The 15,580-nt window shown below is 47.4% G+C and overlaps 6 protein-coding genes across 6 annotated transcripts; 2 read left to right on the top strand and 4 right to left on the bottom strand.

Annotated features, from left to right (window-relative positions):
• Nucleotides 1–467: 467 nt before the first annotated feature.
• On the top strand, nt 468–1,190 carry PFLUO_LOCUS2711 (uncharacterized protein; the record flags this gene model as incomplete). Its single annotated transcript, XM_073779879.1, has 1 exon — nt 468–1,190. The coding sequence occupies one exon, from the start codon at nt 468–470 to the stop codon at nt 1,188–1,190; it is 723 nt and encodes a 240-aa protein (XP_073636790.1).
• A 1,693-nt stretch (nt 1,191–2,883) lies between these two features.
• PFLUO_LOCUS2710 (uncharacterized protein) lies at nt 2,884–4,181 on the top strand (the record flags this gene model as incomplete). The annotated part of the gene is made up of 4 exons (XM_073779878.1): nt 2,884–3,145; nt 3,196–3,371; nt 3,543–3,630; nt 3,694–4,181. The coding sequence occupies 4 exons, from the start codon at nt 2,884–2,886 to the stop codon at nt 4,179–4,181; spliced, it is 1,014 nt and encodes a 337-aa protein (XP_073636789.1).
• Nucleotides 4,182–4,357: 176 nt separating this feature from the next.
• PFLUO_LOCUS2709 (uncharacterized protein) lies at nt 4,358–5,750 on the bottom strand (the record flags this gene model as incomplete). The annotated part of the gene is made up of 2 exons (XM_073779876.1): nt 4,358–5,455; nt 5,541–5,750. The coding sequence occupies 2 exons, from the start codon at nt 5,748–5,750 to the stop codon at nt 4,358–4,360; spliced, it is 1,308 nt and encodes a 435-aa protein (XP_073636788.1).
• A 735-nt stretch (nt 5,751–6,485) lies between these two features.
• Nucleotides 6,486–8,332, bottom strand: PFLUO_LOCUS2708 (uncharacterized protein; the record flags this gene model as incomplete). Its single annotated transcript, XM_073779875.1, has 4 exons — nt 6,486–6,658; nt 6,716–7,665; nt 7,723–8,195; nt 8,252–8,332. 4 exons carry the CDS (start codon nt 8,330–8,332, stop codon nt 6,486–6,488), a joined length of 1,677 nt encoding a protein of 558 aa, XP_073636787.1.
• Nucleotides 8,333–9,962: 1,630 nt separating this feature from the next.
• PFLUO_LOCUS2707 (proline dehydrogenase) lies at nt 9,963–11,201 on the bottom strand (the record flags this gene model as incomplete). The annotated part of the gene is made up of 2 exons (XM_073779874.1): nt 9,963–10,779; nt 10,831–11,201. The coding sequence occupies 2 exons, from the start codon at nt 11,199–11,201 to the stop codon at nt 9,963–9,965; spliced, it is 1,188 nt and encodes a 395-aa protein (XP_073636786.1).
• Nucleotides 11,202–12,770: 1,569 nt separating this feature from the next.
• PFLUO_LOCUS2706 (uncharacterized protein) lies at nt 12,771–14,075 on the bottom strand (the record flags this gene model as incomplete). The annotated part of the gene is made up of 2 exons (XM_073779873.1): nt 12,771–13,185; nt 13,252–14,075. 2 exons carry the CDS (start codon nt 14,073–14,075, stop codon nt 12,771–12,773), a joined length of 1,239 nt encoding a protein of 412 aa, XP_073636785.1.
• Nucleotides 14,076–15,580: the final 1,505 nt, after the last annotated feature.

Here is a 15,580-nt window from a genome sequence, read left to right as displayed (position 1 = left end):
GGAACTACGATAAGTTGTAGGGCAAACCAAGTTTCTTCCAGGTTAAAAGTAATGTTGAGTTCATGTAGTCGAAGATTCAATTTTTGTACAATTTGAGAGCGGGTCTAATCAGTTGCTGTCTTCCCAAACACCAATCTCCTAAGCCCAGTGACTCAGGTCCCCACCGGTCTAAAATGAGAAGAGCAGTAAAAACAGTCCAGTCGTCAGAGCCGAGCGAGTTGTGCGTATCCACGGAAGAGATCTGATCTGCTTTCGATGGTAATTCCTAGCTACACTCGATTCTGGACTTGAGCTTCGCCTAATCAAGTAATCACCCCGCGGAGTTCCGCGGCTTTTCCTTCCTATTGTAATTCACCCACATACAATAAAGTCGTGGATTTCTCTAGTCTGGCGGTGCTTTGCAGGTTACAATTGATTTCAAAAGAAAAGCCTGCCGATATTCTACCATCCACGGGTTCTTTTTCGAAATGACTACCTCTTTCCCCCGAAAAGCTTTTCGGGTCGGCATCATCTGCGGCAGCCAACGTAAACCACGCGTTGGAGACCAAATCACGAATTTCGTGCTCGAAACAGTCCAACTTCACTCAAGCTCTGCTAGTACTTCCGAGAAACACAACATTTCGTTCGACTTTGACTATATCGATATCAGTGCTCTAGATATGCCATTCTACGATGAGCCGGGCATCCCGTCCAAGACAACACCATCCGAGGGCTATGTTCACGAGCACACACGCAAATGGTCACGAAGAGTAGCATCGCTCGATGCGTTCATCTTCGTGACCCCGCAATATAACTGGGGAATACCGGCGGGTCTCAAAAATGCGATCGACTTCCTCTACCACGAATGGAAGGGGAAACCAGCTATCATTATCAGTTACGGTGGCCACGGGGGCGACAAAGCAGCCGCGGCGCTGAAGATGTGTCTGGTGGGCGGTATTGGAATGCAAAGCGGCGATAAAATGATCGTCAACCTAAGTTTCCCGAGCAGAGATTCGCTTTACGCTGCGGCACAGGGCCATCATTTAGGGCTTGATGCGAGTAAAGAGGGTGGAATTTGGAGCTCGGAGAGGAAGTGCATCACCAAAGCATGGGACGAGATGGTTGATATGCTTGTTTCGAAAGGCGTCGCTAAGGCTGCCGTTCAGGTTTCTCAGATGTTCACACATCTTAAGATGGCGCTTCAGAAATAGATTCCGGGAATGTTATTTAATCAGGGGGAAAGAGAAAGAAAAGGGAGGGAAAGGCAGAGAGCGCGCCATAATCATAGAGCTACCACGTTTCTGAACTGGTTGCATGAAGGACCTGTAATTAATTTAACTAGACGCGATTCCATCTGACCCCATTGGTTATCAGCCGGCGGCGCGACCTCGATTATGGGGTCTGTGCTTGGGAGGTCCACAGCAGAGCTTAAATGTGGATAAGGTACTAAGTGAGTATGAAGCGACTCCAAAGCACAAATGTAGGAATTGACCTTCTTAAAAAGATGGTCGCAAGGGTCGGATTCGGGCTCGACTTGCAACAGCCGAGTGCTAGTTAATGATAGATAAGATAAATCAATGTGTCGGGATTCCAATTCCGTTTTGGGCGTCAGGTCGTCACTCACGTGTACATCCCCCGCCTTTTTCGCCACAATCTTCGTTCTTTGTTATCATCATCACCAATATTGTGCAGACCTATGGCAGGGATTGAACGGGTCACGAAACGATCCCCGAATGCGTGAGTAGAGCATTCTACAAGGAATCATCTAGCTATCCCTAATAATATCTCTCGATTAGTTGCGTGCGATGTCGGAGGCAAAAGATCAAGTGCTCCGGATCGCAGCCGTGCAATGGGTGCAACAAACGCAATCTATCCTGTATCTTTGATGATCCTGATCAAAAGATCTTGGTGAGAAGGGGGTGAGTTTGATCAAGGCGCACAAACATCTTCCGCTGGGCCAGGCTAACGATCAGCCCAGATATATTTTGGAGCTGCAGCACAAGATTGCGCTCAGCGAACAGAATAGAAACCATAATATCCAAGCCCTTGGTTGGTTTCTGTCCATGTCCAAGATAATGATCGGTGCTGATGGATCGTAGATCCTAAGGACTGCGAAGATGCACCTGCGCTGAGCAGGGCTAATCTACCCGATGACCATGATGATTCGCAGGAGCTGACAGAGGCGTGTCTGATCAATCCGCTGTCAGACGGGCCGCCTGCATTTATGTCTACAGCAAATGGAAGACTGGGTGCGTAGGGCTTCAACCAAGAAACGCGCAGATCTGACAGACCCTATAGTTTACCTAGGAACATCCTCGAACTGGTCATTCACTCGGCGTGTTCTTAGCATGGCGCATGAACATATATACCAGGAGGCGCTGCCTACAGAAACATTGCTGTTTGACGGCACGACCTATGAAATTGGTTGGGATGGACTGCGAACCACCACAAACCAGGATGTTCCCGTTATCCCGACTCATGATCACACATTGTATTTGATCAACGCGGTCAAATTTCGCTGCGGACAATTGTATCATCTCTACAATGAAAGTGACTTTATGGACTCCCTGCGGCAATTCTATTTCGGGGATGGGCAGACAATGACAAATGGTTTGTGGTACATCCATTTCCTCCTCATTCTCGCTTTCGGAAAAGGATTTGTTCAACCCAAGATACAGGGGAAAAAGCCACCAGGCATAGGCTATTTTGTGAAAGCCCTGCAGCTTTTGCCAGAGCCGAATGCTCTTTGCCGGGATCCGATGGTGTCAACGGAAGTCCTATGCTGCATTGCCTTATATTATCAGTGTCTCGACTGTCGATCATCGGCACATAATTACGTATGACTTTCAACTATATCCCGATTTGGTGAAATAAGCTGATTAATAGCCACAGATTGGTCAGGCAATGCGGTTGGCCATGGCACAGGGAATGCACACTCGCATGCCAGCCGAATATCTAGGCGAGCATGTAGTCGAAAGGTGCCGAAAGATCTGGTGGACCGTCTATATTCTAGACCGAGAAATGACGTCTTTAATGGGTTTACCGCAATCCTTTTGTGACCGCTATGTGCAAGCCCCGCTGCCCACGTCTTCGGACTCCGCTGGAAAACCGACATCATTCGGCATGCACATTAAATTGTCCCAGATTATTGCCGATATCAATACAAGTACGAGTCGACCCCCACCGTTCATTGTGAATACTTTCTGATAATACCAGCGGTATACGCTGTTGACGGGCGGATCAATCGAACTTTCCTTCTCAGCACCAAAACTGCATTAGCACATATTGCCGGCCTTGCCGATGAGCTCCGCGAATCATTTCCTCTACATCTAGATCGGACGATAAGCGGCGTGTCTCGAACATCGGCCTACCTGAATCTGTTGTATCATCAGGTATGTCTCAACTTTAATAATTCAATGCCTTGGAAACAGAACTCCGTGCTGACTGTATACCTCAACCATATCCAGTGTATTATTCTTGCCACCAGACCTCTTTTATTTTGTTTTCTGAAGATCAGATTTGAGTCTCCAGAAACCTGTATAGAGTCACTTAATGCATCCCAGAATGTTCGGAATCTGATGCAAATGTGCTTAGAATCTGCTCAGCATATCCTCAACATCCTCAACAGTCTCCAGGCGGAAGGTCTTCTCGGTAAATCAAATCCAAACAGTCTGCATTAGATCCCGAGCCTGCTAACCACTGAATGCGTCTTAGAAACATTCATTCCATTTGATCTAGAGTCAATATCTGTATCGACCGTGATCCTTCTCATGGGACTAGCAGTCGATCCCCGCTTCCCAGAAAGCAATTCTATCTGGCTCGAGCGAGCCTACGCAATCTTCGACGAAATGGTCAGAGACGGAAACCAAGTCGCCAATCTACGGCGCTCAGAGCTCCAGCAGCTGGACGAGACTCTGCGCTGTATCTCACAGGTCCAATCTCAACCCTTGCCGGCGCCAGCCTTCATTCAGCAGACCGGCGTTTTCCAACCTGAACATTCGCCTGAGGCTGCTTCCCTGGAGGCATCCATGACGGAACCTCTTCATTGCAATTCCCCACTTAGACCGGATTCTTTGTTGGATGGGGAGTGTGATTTTGGGGTATCCTTGACTTCTGCGGGGATCATGGCCATGGCAGATTCGATTGAGAGTTATGAAACTGAATGGGTATCTAACGCTATGAGCGAGCATAGTATCTGGTAGATGTGCCCATGGAAGGTAAATTCAATGTAAAGATGTCTCATTTTGGACTGCATCAAATGTTCTAATCCATAACAAGGAAGCCGGAAGAAGGCTAGAAACTAGGATTGTTCAATATTCTCTTTACCTCTGCGAGACATCCCTATATTCTTCAATAGTCTGCCTAGGCGTGGATTCATTCACAGTCTAGACGACCTCTTAGGTAGAATCTCGGAGATCTCCTTCGACTCCCCAACCCGCCAGCTCACGTCACCACCCCAGTTAGCCTTCCCATCGCTTGACGGGGATTTCTTCCACTGCCACCGCGTAACAGGCTGTTTCTCAGCTTTAAGAAGATCCAAAACCCAAGTCCCAAATATCGGAAACATCTTAAACCCATGCCCCGAATCACCAGACAGCAATACAACCGATGATGTCGTGCCGGGAACGTAATCGATAATGAAGTCCGAATCATTGGTATCGGCAAACCAGCAAAGGCTCTTTCGCACGAGAGGCCGGTCGCTAAGAGTCGGAAGGGTCTGTTCTAGCAGCCGCCTCATTTGCTTCTCGTCCTGCTCAGGTATGAATGCGCTTTCTTCTAGAGATGTTGGCGCAAGCGATACGCCCGTCGCTGGATCAGTGTTGATATACCCTCCTCCCATGGGGCAAAGCTTGAGCAAGTTGGTCTTCGGGTCTGGCTCGAAGAAGAACCCCAGGTCCCGGGCGTACGTTACGGGAATTCCGCGCAATGCTGAGGTCTCTTCGTCCGTGAGATGGACATGGGCGACGGACCAAGACTTAGCCACGACGTTTTTGCCAACTTCTGGGACCAGCTGTCCAGCTGAGCCACCCGCTGCGATGATTACGAGCGATGCAGGATGAAACTCCCCGTCTTTCGTCCGGATTCCCGAGCTTTTCTTTCCTTCCCGTGTATTGACATACACTACTTCGTCCACAGCTCCGTGTTCCCCTAGATGAAACCGTACACCGGAAGCTTGCACTGCCCGATACACAGCCGCAAGAGCATTGGCAGAGTGAGCATAACCGTCATAACGGTTCAGGTACCCATACCACCCAGGTAATGGACCCTCGAGCTGCCAGCATGCTTGACGAATATCGGTTTGGCCTTTGAGTGGAGTAACATGTGAGCGGATCTCAGCGTGTTCTTCCGCTGAAGCCTGGAATCTCTTCAGGGTATCGATTGCTTTCTGCGGTGCATTCCCCGATACGCAGTGAAGGAATCCTGTCTGGTGAAAATGTGGCGCAAAGAGCGGGGTTTTCCAGGCCGCGATAGCTTTCTAATTTAGTTGAATGATCCTGGTTAGCATCAACTTAAGCTAAACGCTGCCAAAAAAGAGCGTCGTCGTCGATTTAAACACGTACAATTGTCAAGTTCGTATAAAATGGATCTTCATATTCCGCGCGCACAATTTTGTTCAGGTCATTGGCAGCGGAGTACCGAGGAGGAATTTGGTCGTCTTTATCAAACACAGAGACGGACGTAAACCCATTGCGAATTAGGTGAAGGGCGGTCGAGAGGCCAAAGGCTCCAGCGCCAACAATGATGATCGGGTCGGACTTTTGGAGGCACATTTTCACTTGGCGCAGTCAGCCTGCGAGTACGTTAAACAACACTATATTGACCAGATCATTTGATTATTATAAAGATAAATGCAAGTAGCCATTTTACAAGCAGCGTAATGTAACCCGATTAGGATAGCTCTGTATGACTCAGGATACGGCTGCGTTGCCGATCCGTGGCGCGGGGTTGCTATGAACCATCGGGAGGATTGCCGGTGCGGATCTATGTCTTAGATAGGCGGTCAAACAACGCAACTGACCTTGAAATTATTGTTTTGGTGATAGAAAATAGGCAAGAGCCAAAAATATGAAGAAAGAGTAGTAGATAAGAAAGGGCATCTGAGTTTGATGAACTTGGTTGTCGATCCGGTGACTTCTTTCTACCTGGCCTTGGGCCAATTTTATTACTATCAAAACAAGCCCGAAAGCTATGATAGACCACATGTAACGAGGTAAAGATTTCTAGCAGGCATTGGTCTACTCTTCTTATCCTCACGCTATTGTCGCTATTGCTATCAGTGCGTGTAAATATGAGTTACGATAGATGTAGAGGACATATGTATGGAGCCATTGACTCAACTATTCTTGCAAATTTTGATAAGGAATTAGAATAGATTCAGACTCGGAAGGTATGAGAAATTGCTCGTCGAAACGGCATGAATGAAGAACTTGGAAGTATATCTATACAATGCAATATCTCGTAGTGTCACCAATATCTCATCACATTCTCGTAATTCTTGCGCACTCTCAATGGTTGCTGGGGTATTTGTAACCAGTCTGAGGGAAAAATTCTTCCTTGATCATTCTAGGGCTAGTGAACCGTCGAAGAGCATCAGAGCTACCTGCCTTGTCATTTGTTCCACTTGAGCGCGCACCACCAAAGCTTTGCTGGCCAATCAGCGCGGCGGTCGTCTTACAATCTGAAAAAATACATTATTACATTGAATAAGAAGGAATAGAGGGGTCAGAAAACTTACTGATGTAGAAGTTGCCCGCCGAGTATCGGAGCGCATCCTCAGCTTGGCGTATGGCAGCACGATCCTGGGCGAAGACAGCACCCGTTAGGGCAAAGCCACCTCCAGATTGATCAATCTTCTTCAGTGTCGGGGACCATTCGGCGTCCTTGTACACGTAAACGGCAAGTACAGGACCAAAGATCTCCTCGTTCAAGAGGCGGTGGTCTGGTGATTGGACCTGGTAGACGGTCGGGTGCACATAGTAGCCAACCGAGTCATCATAAGAGCCACCAACAAGCAGTTTCAATGTCGAATCTTTATTGCTGGAATCTATAATAGACTTGATCTTGTCGAATGACTTGCGGTGAATCACAGGGCCCATGAAAGCGCCCAGATCTCTATCGGGGCTTCCAAGTGTGATGTCCTTGACGCCTTCCTTCAATGCAGTAAGGAATTCTTCCGCTCGAGACTCAGGCAAGTAAACACGAGACGTAGCAGAACACTTCTGGCCCTGATATTCGAATGCTCCACGGATAGTATGGTTGACGGCGCTGCTGATATCAGCGGAGGGATGAACAAGGTGGAAATTCTTCCCGCTGGTTTCAGCGACCACGCGTGGGAACTCGCGGTACGACTTGTTCGCAATTCCCTGACCAATCCGGCCGTAAAGAGAGCGGAATACATCAGAAGAGCCGATGAAATTTAGGCCAGCAAAATCGTGGTGCGAAAGTGCAGCATCAGTAATAGTTTCCGGGTCACCAGTCACGAATTGGATCACGTTCGGAGGCAGACCTGCTTCCAGTAAGATCTTGTAAACCAAGTAGCTGGCATACACATTGGATGGTGATGGTTTCCACAGCACGACATTGCCCATCAGCGCTGGGCCTGATATCAAGTTACCACCGATTGCTGTGAAGTTGAAAGGTGAGACCGAATAAACAAATCCCTCTAGCGGACGGTAATCAATACGACTGCAAAATATATCAGTTCGTATCTTCAACTATCATGCGCAAAAGACTTATTCTGACCTCCACATGCCATCACTACCACGTGTGGGCTGCCTTTCAAGAACTTCTGCTGCCATATTGCAATTGAGTCGGAAGAAATCGGCTAATTCAGCTGCAGCATCAATCTCGGCCTGCCACATATTCTTCCCTTGTCCCAGCATTGTCGCCGCAATTATCTCAAACCGATATTTGGTAGTTAATAGCTCGGCAGCTTTGAGAAATATCGAAGCTTTATCAACAAACGGAGTTTCTTCCCAGTCCCTTTTTGCGCTTAGAGCCAAGTCAATGGCTAGCTTGGTTTGCTCTGCCGTGGCTAGTGGATAGTTTGTGAACGTAGTTGCATGTTCCGCGGGCATTGGTTGACCCCATGACTTGGAGCTATCTTGGGTCTTGCCATCGTAGATGATTTCACTCCGCACAGGAAGCTGAGAGCGAAGTTTGGCTAACTCTTCTTCTAGTTTGGCCCTTTCCGGAGAGCCTTTCGTGTACGTAGGCTGGATGTAGGCATGATTAGCTTGACTACCTTTTATATTGCCTGGATAATACCCACATTTGCTTCGTTTCTAGGATCAGGGAGGCGGAATGGCATCGTAGCTTTGGCACGAATCTGGATTGACAAACCGTCCGGCATTGAGCGTAGGTGCGTCCTCGCGCGGCGTGCCAGTGGCGATCTCAACAGGGTAGATGCTGCCATGGCAAATAGTGAAAATATATCTGGTTAACAACAGTTTTGTCTTTGACAAGAAGTCAGAAGACGAAAAGTTGGTTTTAAAGTACTAATCATAAATATCTCCGCAGGAATAGCTCCGCATCGGTGGGCCCACCGAGACTCCACCATTCATCCCCTCACAAGTTCTGATTTGCTATCAATAGAAAGTGAGAAGATTGTGATAAAGTCATGGGAGCTAGGAATATGCATTATCGGGATGATAGCCGATTCTCGTGTCAACAGAGAATGAGGCCTTCTATTCAGTATTGTAGATAAACAGCTCAAAATTCTACATTATGCAAACAAGCTCTTTATCATGCACCACGAATCTCAGATACGCAATGCTTATTGGAGTCATTCACATATTCCACGGCTCGCAGGCGATCTGGCTGCGGCAATAGCCTCAGCGACCTTAGTAACTCCAGCAGTGGCAATCATCGACAGGTAGGTCACAATAACACTATTGAGTGCGAGGCTGACCGCGGGGGCTGATGACACCTAGAGCAATCGTCGAGAAATCCTCATTCAGCCAGCCAATTGTTCACGGCCTGCGACGGCATGCAGTTGCAGCGCTCCGACAGCGAGCCGGTTTTGTCTTTCAACGACCATTTGGCATCGTCTTCGCTCTCTACGCTGCTACCTACTCTGTCGCGAATGTAACGGACACCCTCAGTCACAAATTCCAAGATGCCACAGCCAGAACTATTACATTTGCCACCACTGTGATGGTTAACGTCCCGCTGGCATTGTGGAAGGACATCCGATTTGCGCAGGTATATGGCACCGGCAGAGGTTCCGATGATAAGATACGTCACGATAAAGCCAATGCAATGATTAGCAAAACACAGCAGGGATCCGTTCCCTTCCAGCAAAACCGGACAATTGCACGAGCCGCAGCGGCGATTTTTCTCATACGGGATGGAGTGACCATTTTTGGATCTTTTACCCTGGCGCCGTGTTTATCGGATGCCATTCCCGACAGCTTCATTGCGCACCCCAACGCCAAGCCGATCATCACGCAGCTGACGGTGCCTGTGTTCACCCAGCTAGTAGCTACCCCGCTACATTTACTTGCTCTTGACATGTACATGCGGCAATATACTGTGCCATTTGTGAATAGAATTAAGCATTCACAACAGCATCTGCCCTCGTCCACGGTGTTGCGCTGCGTTCGCATTATTCCTGCTTTTGGAGTTGGTTGTTTGACGAACTTAGAGTTGCGGTCGTTTTTTCATGAGAAATTTCGAGCATAATTGGATAACATTGTTATGTGAATGGCGATATCTGTTTTTGGACGGTCTTGTTAATAACTGAAAATCTGGCCGAAGAGTCAGTCGGTCTGATAAAACCGTCTGGGCTCTTCAACCAGTCAAGTTGTGCCAAAAGCTTGGTCTTGATTAATTACTAGAAAAAATAGCATGATCATATATGGGTTGATAAAAATATATTTGGGACATACGGCAGACGTAATTGTGCGAATAAAATGCAAAGGCATGAACAAAACAAGTCCATTTCTGTGTGAAATACGCGAATTTGATTCAGAAGCCATGCTCTATGATGGCGGTGGAAAGGAAAAAGGCTTCGTCAGTCGGCGGAACATCTCGTTCTTTAACGCACGATACTCATTATCCGTTCGTAGGACAGCATCACGATTCTCAATTGCTCGCCGCAGGAGATAAGCCAGACACTCGCCCATGCGGCCCCATGTCGAGCACTTATAGACTTCAGGAATTTCATCACCTTCCTTCATGTGAAGAAGTGAAAAGCTAACTTCATCGGACATACCATGAAGCTGGGCGAATCGAATGGGGACTGTAGGCAAGCCCGATGCCGTGCGCTTCTGGTGAAGCTCATAAGCTGCCACCATACTCTCCTTGTTATGGCCAGCTAGGAATAAATTCACCGAAGGGAAAGGGCGGCTACCATTGGCTCCAAAGTCTCCAATACTTTGTTTCAATGCACCCTGGGCGAATGAATTATATGCGTTGTCCGTGTCTTCTTTTGTATCGTGAATCAAAGACCGTTCGTCCGAGGCCATATAAGCACCTCTCACTAGCTTTAGACCAATTGTAAAACCTTCTTGTTGAGCGGCAGAGAGGTGACTCGCTAATGTGGAGGGAGTGCTCTTCAAGTAGGCTTGATAGGTATTGTAGACAGAGGCATAACCGTCACGGTTATACTTCCGCATTAGCTCCAAGGTCACGCGCGAGATGCCCCGTTGGAAATGCTGGGATTCGGCATCGACAAGCATTCGAACCTTCCGCTCTTTACATCTCTCGCATATTTCGTCCAAAGCGTCTAGCATTTGTTGAGGAGGCAATTCACCGGCGGCGAATGCCTCAGTGACTTTAACCCCAGCTCCGGTCAACCTCGATACTAGTCAGATATCGTTCGCCTGATAGTGGTCGGTCATTACTCACTTAACTGCCAAGTAATCATCTTCCTCCATCATGTCGACAGTCTTGAGCGTTCCATCCCGCCAGGCCTCAATGCTAGCACAATGCAGGACCCGAGAATCGAGACGCTCTCCTTTTTGTTCACTCTCCAAAGCAGAAACGCCCATTCCATGTTGTTCTTGACTTTTATGATCAAACACAGTTTCTTTGGCGTATGTCATGATCACACCGCGAAATCCCATATCCTTCAATTCTCGGATCGTAGCCTTAGTCTCAATGCTATTTTCTCCGGCACAAAATTGTTCATAGAATGTCTTCTTCAAAATTCCATGAAGAATCGGATTCCGGTCCACATTGAATAGCCACGGTCTGTTGGGCTTGGAGAGGATGGACATGAGCGAAAGAGCGGGAATGAGCAGATACTTTTTCGACGAGATCGTAGCGACCAGCAGTGATCTGATGAGGACGTGAGCTGGTAGAGACGAAAGAGGTGGAAGCGAGATGCAGGGTGCAGCTTTCACCGAAATCGCTGAAGTCGAAATGAAGCGCAGCAACTGTAACTCTCTCGATAAGTTCCTGTTTTGCAGGCTGGATCGTGCAAGTACAGTTAGAGGCTTTCCGGCGAACATGACACCCATTTTTTTCGATTCAACCTTCACTCAACGCTGGATATTGCTTGTGTCACTATCAAATAAGGGGAGCCTATTTATTATCAAGCCTTATATTTCTCTCTCCATGGTGGAAGTAACATCTCGGGGGTCTACCCGGCATCTTTACAATCAACAATTCAAATGACTCGTTCATGCAGGGATGCTAGCCAGAGTAAATTGTTAGCGTTAAAATAAAGTTCTAGGCATGCTTATCCGTGGATGTTCATGATAACACAGACGGCGGATCGGGGACCCTTCCGTGCACCACCCCAGAGCAGATTTGGTAGGCCAACACGCCGCCGGAAGTTTGCCACTGCCTTGAATATTACTTCTGGGACGTATAACTAAATTTGGAAAATAATCGCGAAACCTCATGACAAGGTGGAGCTTTACTATCTTGTGATGTCGTTCAGTCATTTTGTCCAAGCGATGTATGGAAGTGTCATGATGCGGTCAGTCGTATTGAGATCAAGGGTCTAAGAGAAGGAAGAATGAATTCCTACCGGTTTCTTGAAACTCTTACACTAAGATAAGTCTCCAAGACACTACTGCATCGGCCTGCATATATACATCTCGCTGGTTTTAGCCAATAGATTGCAGTATCGGACCTGTGCTTGATGGTGACACTGTGCATCCGTCGCACAGCATTAGGATATCCAACTAGCCAGGAAAGCCAGCAAATCAATCGGTAATTTTTTCAATATTAATTCACTGGGATATAATCCCTGATGCGTGTTGATGTGGCGAAAGATATTGGGTCGGCACGGCCTCCGAAAGCAGGGCAAGCCACATTCGTGTCATTCGGGTCGGACATGATGCCGTCACCGATTTTTGGCGTGCGTCCATCCTTTAGAGGATGAAAAGATAAGCTAGTCTGTACTCCATGGTATTTTAAGCGAAGCCAACGTGATCTTGTGATTTTGCCTCCCATTTTATTGGCATTATATTCACTGGTCTTTTGCTTTGCTACGTGTTTCTCGTCCGGTTTGCTAGCTTAGCCCCCTTAAACTCTTAGCTGATTATGTATATCGGATACTGCCATAGTGGAGATTTCAAGTTTATTTTACCCCCTAAACAGAAGCCAGCGTCCATAAATACATGCTTATCGTAAGAAACTCAGTTTGCCAATATCTTCTACTACTGGTTTCTGTCATCTGTAGTAGAGATTACCATAATCTATATCCTCTTGATTTGAAATTTCCAATCTATTCAATCTGATGCTAACGCTAATTTCAATTTGAAAAGCTGTCGTAATTTCACATAATAGCCCAAAAGCAAATGGTCGTATTAGAGCCACATTGTTACTTAATTTCATCACCAAGCCAAAATCCCTTTCTGGATTCCGCAGCTGAGAGCTGCGCAGATCTCCTCATCCTTCTCACTCACTTGCACGTTGCATGTCATCTTCGGTTTCGCCGGCCAAACCTCGCGCCCTTCGGATTTCTCGCGCTCAAAATGCTCTGTGATTACCTCACGAACTGTGGTTTGGAAAAATAGCGGCGCCTTCTCATATTTGGGGTGAAGTTGACCGTTGGTAAAAACATTGCGATCAAGGTTCTTTTGTGTATTGTTGCAAAGAACCTTGTCTTCTCCCATAACGCGCGCGTACATGTCGCTGATGAGCCTGAAATCAGCCTCGGAGGAATTTCTGTTTCGGTAAATTTCGTAGGCCATCTGGGAGCTGTTGGGACTCTTGGGGAGGAATTTCTGGACCATTATAAAATGAGGCCTGCGTATGTCAGAAAACCTTCCATTTTCAAACAGAGATTGAAGAGACAGATCTGGGGGCACTTACGAAGCAACCATGGCAGACATTGGAAAGTAGTAAGTACTGGCAGTATAAAGACCCTTTGCGATTTGCTCTGGTGTAGAAACGCAATGGTGCTGGATATGTCCATCTTTCAGATCGCTGTCGAAAGATTCAAGGTTGAGAAACTCAGGAATGTCGGGGTGTGTCGTAGGGCAGTGGTAGCATTCATTGAAATTATCGGCCAAAATCTTCCAGTTGTAGTGGCCCTCTAGTTCATAGGCATGATCAAAGTCATAGTCGTCGAAGTTGTAGACATTGTACCGTTCTTGTTTGTCAACATCTCGGAAGTGCTCCTCCCAGGACACTTCGGGGACTTCCTTCGCATCTAGATTAACCCAGATGAATCCATTGACATCGACCTTGACATGGATCTGAAAAAGGCCATTTTGCTCCTTATCAAATCCATCCAGGTCTTGATATCCGGTAGCTTTTGCGAGCTTTCCATTCAACCCATAAGACCAGCCGTGATATCGGCAGGCCAAGATTTTGGAATTTCCCGAGCCTTGCTTTTCAATAACCGGGTACGCACGATGCCGGCATACGTTGTGAAATGCGTTGACGTTGCCCTGTCGATCACGAGTAATGATGAAATCGAAGCCTGCCATCTCATAGCGCAGCCAGTCACCAGTCTCCTTTATCCGCAGGCTGTGGGTTATAAAGAGCCATCTCTTGGAAAATATGGCACGACGCTCCAACTCATACATCTCTGGTGAAGTGTACCATGATGCGGGCAAAGCGCGCACGGGGGTGCGCTTTACTTCTTCCTTGGAAGAAGGAGCGGTGTTGCCAAAGCCAAAATAGTGCAGCATTGAAGTCGCCATGAAGATGATGTCACAAGAAAGTCCAAGAGAATATAGTTTTAAAGCCCTTTGTACAGTGAAAGTCATAATGAACACCCTTTATATTCTTCGTCACACTTCTAATAATAACACGGTAGTTAGGTTTCTATTCCGATCAGGTGAGCAGCTCATTGTTCCAATTTGGCAATGCAATCCAAAACCAGCGGGTTGATTCGCCAAGATCAGAAACCAGATCCGTTATCTTAATCATACGGCACGGTACTAGAAGCCGACAGGATTTAGCGCCGTAATCGACAGGGGTCAAAGTTATCTGCTGACCCGAACGATGCTCGGGCAGCATCCCGTTCCCTATGTTTCCGCCACTCAGATTGGGGCTAGGTACTTGGCGATCTAGTTTCCCGCCAATAACCCTTCGCATCCTGGATTAAGCAACGACTGCATGACCTCTAGACCCACCTTCCCCGCCATGTCAAGAGCCCCATTTTTCGGCTTGGGTACCGGTGGGGGCGAAGGAACCGGCATTCCCGAACTATTGAAGTAAATGGTCACACAAGCTAAGCTAATTGACCGCCTTTTCTATTACAGTTGTTGCCATCATGTATGCGTTGTCTGGCTCGGTCCTCTGTCCGGTCCGTGTCTCTTGACTACGAAACGATTGTCTGCAGGGTTTGGATCACCAGAAAGTGATTTAACTTTTGTGGTCCTATCTTATCACAAAATATGAACGGTTGTCACATTGGCAGTAGATACCGAGCATTTGACCAGTAAGGAGCGATAAGAGAGTCGGTCAGCAGTGGTGGTTTGTACTACCGTCACCGTACAATCTCGAGTGTGTATGACTACGAGATCTCCGGAACTTGCGGAATTTCCCGAACATTTCGAGTTATCGAGTTATCTTACATACCATCAATCGCCCTTCTGCAACCTAATATGCCAGTTGAGAAACTTCATCGTGTCATTCAGTCATGCTATGACGTGGCATCTGGTTTCATTGCCATAATTCATGCCTTGCACTTCACGAATCCCCTGGACACCAGATGAATGTTTATGGAGATGCTGCGTCCGGGTTCACCATGCTTCCGTATTTGTTGATGTCTTTCGTCAGGCTATCGGGCGGTTTGTTGTGGTTGGACAGAGATCAACTGTGGCTCATGTACGGGCTTTTGACGGGTATGTTGCTGAGTCTTCTCCGTAGATAGAATCTTCCGATAGAGGTAAATCAACCCTTTTCCACGAGGCCATCGACGAATGCTACTCTTTGCAAAACCAACGACACTTCAGGTAACTAAATAGAAGGAGCACCACGATGCAGTTACCGCTTCGGGAAGTGATCGTCTCCGAACCCCGATCGGGAAGGGAGGGCCGAATCCCGCTCCACTGCGCCTCACCCGGCAACGTCATGGGCATGGGCAATAACTCCACGAGTGTTGCTTGGTATTCTTCACCTCGCGACTACAATTGAACTCGGGAATAATAACACCTGAGATAGTATTGATCAACTTGGCTTGTCCTGA

Source organism: Penicillium psychrofluorescens (genome assembly GCF_964197705.1).
Source record: "Penicillium psychrofluorescens genome assembly, chromosome: 2".
NCBI lineage: Eukaryota > Fungi > Ascomycota > Eurotiomycetes > Eurotiales > Aspergillaceae > Penicillium > Penicillium psychrofluorescens.
This window is presented reverse-complemented; position numbering and strand designations above follow the sequence as displayed.